The sequence below is a fragment of the Anopheles ziemanni genome, chromosome 3, assembly GCF_943734765.1.
Source record: "Anopheles ziemanni chromosome 3, idAnoZiCoDA_A2_x.2, whole genome shotgun sequence".
NCBI classification, from domain to species: Eukaryota; Metazoa; Arthropoda; class Insecta; order Diptera; family Culicidae; genus Anopheles; species Anopheles ziemanni.
Window position 1 is genome coordinate 72,950,061 of NC_080706.1, and position 4,572 is coordinate 72,954,632.

Consider the following 4,572-nt stretch of genomic DNA (forward strand, 5'->3'; position numbering starts at 1 on the left):
AATGCTGTCAGAACACGATCAAAGAGCTTACTAACTGAGTGGTGTCATCGCAAAAAGTAACTAAAAGGACTTTCTAAAACATCCGGAGAGATATGCCGGAAACAGAGGCTGGTTTGAAACTGACTCAGGCAGTTCTATTGGCTCGCGGTTCAGAGTAACAAAGAGCCTGAATGTTTAAAAAAAAATCTTTTCCGCTTGAGTACGTTCGACAATATAACAGCATACGGCGGAGAGTTGTTTGGTAAAACTCATCTGCTACCGAAGCCGTTACACTCCAGCAAGTTTAATTTGTGCACAATTGTGCACACTGATCCACATCGTACTTTTTAATCAACCCTCTGGGAGGTAACCAAAATGAAATGCAGTTGCGCCTCGGAGCAATATGTCACAATTGCTCTTGTGGAAGAATTTTTTGCAAACCGCCTAGGATGGTTCTGTTCGAGAGGATATGGTTGTGTACTAGTTTTCTACTGTGAATGTGGTTTCAATATTCATGGCGAGTTGGATGAACATCTCTCTTGTTTTGTTGGTTTTTTATGCACCAAACTGTTTGAGCTCAGTTGAGTAGAAGCTGCTCCGAATAGATGACACGACAATTCCACCGATGATGTTATCAAAAGTACTGCTATTAATAAATAAATAAACAAACTACGTCATACGCGGAACATGACCTTGATATTCTAGTATCGCACTTGAACATGCTAGTAAAGTAAAGTTTCAGCGAATTGTATTTTTAAAAGCAGTGCCTTTGCCTACATCAAGTCACCAAACCCATATGGCAGGTTTACAGAAGCCACTTAATTACAACGCAATTGAACCTTTGATCTGCTTGTTGATTAACATTATAATTGCTCTTTTATGTACCAAGACGATTCATAGCTTAAGCCAGACCAAGGACTTTTGCTATGGATTGATATTCGAAACCCGTCAAATGCAACTGTTGTATCACATGAGGCACAGCATGAAGAAGTTCCTGCTTTGTGATTAATAGAAGGAAAGTATACTGAGTGTATGAAGATATTGAATCCTCGGGATGTTCGACTTCTTTGGTATCCTCAACTTACCTACTGTTTGAAGTCCTCAGAAGTCGAATGTATTCTTGACTATATAAAAGCTGCACATTCCCAAGACAGAACTAAGTCTTGATTTCCCTTCATGATGGCGTCGTTGTTCCATCTCGGATTGACCTTGCAACGGAAGTTCTTGGAGCGCTATTTCATCTTCTTCGACTCGGTGGACTACTTCAATCTGTTCAACACTTTTGGGACTCTGTTCGCCATGCACTATGATGCGAAAGGGCTTCGGAAGCTGCTCTGGACAGCCTACAGGGCGCTGTACGTGCTCTCCTATCTGTCCTACTGCTACAAAGCTGGCTGGATGTTCAACCACTGGGAGTACAGCACGGCTTCGGCGAACGTTCTCGGCGCGCTGGTGCTCTGCAGCGGAGCCTTCCTTAGAATGATTCTATTCGAGCATCACTATCCTGACCTCAAGCAGTTACAGCGATTCCTGAACGATCGGACATACCAGGGTAGCGATCCGTCCTGGGCCAGAGAGCGTCGATCCAGGTTGTATCGCCATAACAATCGGTTTCTAGTGATACTAGTCTCCGCCATCGTGCTGGAGTCGCTCTGCTTCCTGGCACGGCTTCTGCTGACTCGCCGGGAGTTCATGCTGCAGTACAACGGGGAGGTTGTGGGAGGATCGGTGGTGCAGATTCTGTACGGAACGGTAACGGCGGGCTGGAGTATCGTGTACGTGCTGTCTTTCGTCTTATTCTACATGATCATGGAGGGCTTTCGCTTGGAGATGGAGATTCTGGTGCATTCTTTTCAGCAACTTGAGGATTCTCTGTTGACCAAACACGGAGAGTTTATCCGTATGGGGTTATCCATGTGTGAGGAAAATGAACTGGCGTTTTGGAGTGACCTCAAACTAAGGCTGATAGAACGAATTGGGCGACATGTGGAGTTATTACAGTAGGTGACTCTACCGTCCTAAAAGAAGTTACACAAATCTGCTCTAACCTGTCAAATCCATTCCAGAAACCTCAGTAAACTTCGCTCGATTGTCGCTCCGTTCGCGTTCCTGCAGTACTACAGCACCTTCGGGCTGATAGCGAACTCGTTATTCATCGTGTCTTTCGAGGGCTTCTCTGGCTACAGCATGGCCTACGTCCTGTTCGCCTCCTTTCTCATCCTGGAGTCGTTTCTACTAAGCCGCGATGTAGAGCACTTAAACGATTTGGTGAGAACAGTTGATCCCTTTTTGTTGATCTTCAACCAATTCGACATCCTCACCACTTCTTCCGCTCCGCAGAACCTTCAGATTGGAACAGCTCTGTATGAGTTCGATTGGCCCCAGATGATGCGCTACTCGACCCGCTTTCGCCGAGAGTACAATGGCATCCGACGTACCATGTTGCTAACGATTGTGCAGTCACAACGTTCACTCAAGTTCAACTACGGAGCGCCGGAGGAAATTTCGATGAACAGTTTCGCAGAGCTGATGCAGAAAAGCTACTCCATGCTGACGTTCATGCTTCAGTTTGGCCGCTAGATGGCTTCACTGAAAAATGGAAATCAAAACAGTGGTTTCCATAGCAACTGCAATGTATGCGATTTTTTTCACATAGAAGATGTATGCATGTATGTTTCACAAAGTAGAGATCCGAATAAAACTTCTTACAGTTCATTTCAATCCTGAAATTTTTCCGAAACATGGAGCAAATCTCAATTGAACTAGCACAAATTAAAGGACACCCGATTTCTATTTGTTCAGTCATTTGATTGGTATATTTACAGGAAAATTGTCCAATTGATCTTGAAAATCAAATTATCCCTACTGTAAAAATGGCATGGTTCATCAAATGCCCAGCCTTGGAAGAGGGCGCTCGGGCATGGTGTTGGGAATAGCACCATATTCCGTGTTAACTCTAGTACGGAAGTAAAGAATACTTCCTCTTCCGCTTGGTAGATAAGATGTAGATAAAGTAGACCCGTGGTTCTTCGTTTAACGAAACCCCCGCTTCGGGTTGACCGTTCGACACCGACCCGAGTCAATCAGTGACAGAACGAATCCACCAAGGTCGAGGGCTTCTCCCTTCAGGCCGGCCGATCCGCGTTTATAGTTTATGGGAAAAGTTGTTTTCCCCAACGTCGTAGAGGTCTCGAAGTCAGCGGTTGGGAGGTGGTGGAGCACCAAGGAAGGAAAGTAATTGAGTTTTGCACGGAAAGTAAACTGCAAGCAATTTCGTTAAGACCTGTTGATGTACAACGTTTTAAAGCGCCAGAAGTTTATGGACTGCGGCATTTTTGGTTCAGTGGTACAATCAAATTTTCAACCTTCTCAAACTTCGCAACTTTTATTGACCAATTTTGTTTAAGATATAAATTCGCGTTTGTGAAACAGTATATATTTTCCATCGTTTAGTTTTTAACCAATAAATGCAGAAAGCCATGCTTTCCGGAAAAAAACAGCACAAAATACTATGAAAATAAAATTCGCACCACCTTTTACTTTGATGAAGGCAAACATTCACCTTCTTGTCACCATTACTTCAACCATGATAACGCAAAGCGGTAACGCAAACGACAGAGGTATGAAAGAGAGTCATTTCTCTTTATCTGATATGATATTGAGCACTTTGATACATCACTTTAGTTTTTCGTAATTGAAACTTTGGTGCAAGAAATCATGAACGAAACCAGCTTCTTTATCGCTTAAATGTAGCAATATTTTTGCGTTTCTTGTAGAGCTGTTTTCGTTTTGCTTATGACATAGACAAGTTTTATACTGTTTATTACTTCTTTACTGAGATTTCATTGAAGATGAACGTGTAGGCACGTAAACACTATGATAAATATTTTATCGATAAAACTATATTCAATGTATTAGTTAGATACAAGATTTATTAAAAAAATATGATTAATGTATGACTAAAATAATGTATGTTCGATTAGAATAATGGAGGAGCAAGTGGTTCCGAGACAGCAGAGCGGGGCAAAAATGAGGATATGCGTACTAAGGCACCCCCTCGATGACATTGGCTTGAATCCCTACAGAGAACAAACTACCCATGTACGAAAAGAAACGTGTCTGGTAATACCTTATTGGACTGAATAAAAAGAGACGATGAAGGATGATAGAGTGAAATCCATGCTACCACTTCCATTGCATTCGTTTTCTACAACTATTCAACCTAACCGGACCTATTGATAAGAATAATTTAATCTTCTGTGAACACCTTGAATACGGACATTTAACAAATATTCCCGGAAATGAAGCCAAATTGCTGACGCCGTCCGGATGGCAAAGTTACCTAACTCACCAAAGAAACAACCCCGGGTTCAAATTCAATCGAACGTTGATTTCTTCCTTCCTTCAGCTAACCTTCTTCTGTGCCGCTCGGGGTTCTACTTTGCTCCATTGCCTTCGTCGGTCGGTAAGTTGATTGTGAAAAATTTCCGGTCCCCCGTTTCCGTGCCATCCGCAACCGGAACAGCCTTGGAGCGGTTTGTCGCCTGGCGTGTTCTATCGATTTGATTGTCCTTTCCTGGTTCCCAGCACCAA

At 43.0% G+C, this 4,572-nt stretch overlaps 1 protein-coding gene across 1 annotated transcript; it reads left to right on the plus strand.

Moving 5' to 3' along the window:
• The first annotated feature begins 1,158 nt into the window (after positions 1-1,158).
• On the plus strand, positions 1,159-2,559 carry LOC131285429 (uncharacterized). Its single transcript, XM_058314284.1, has 3 exons — positions 1,159-1,979; positions 2,046-2,247; positions 2,320-2,559. Exons 1-3 carry the CDS (start codon positions 1,159-1,161, stop codon positions 2,557-2,559), a joined length of 1,263 nt encoding a protein of 420 aa, XP_058170267.1.
• The last annotated feature ends 2,013 nt before the right edge of the window (positions 2,560-4,572 follow it).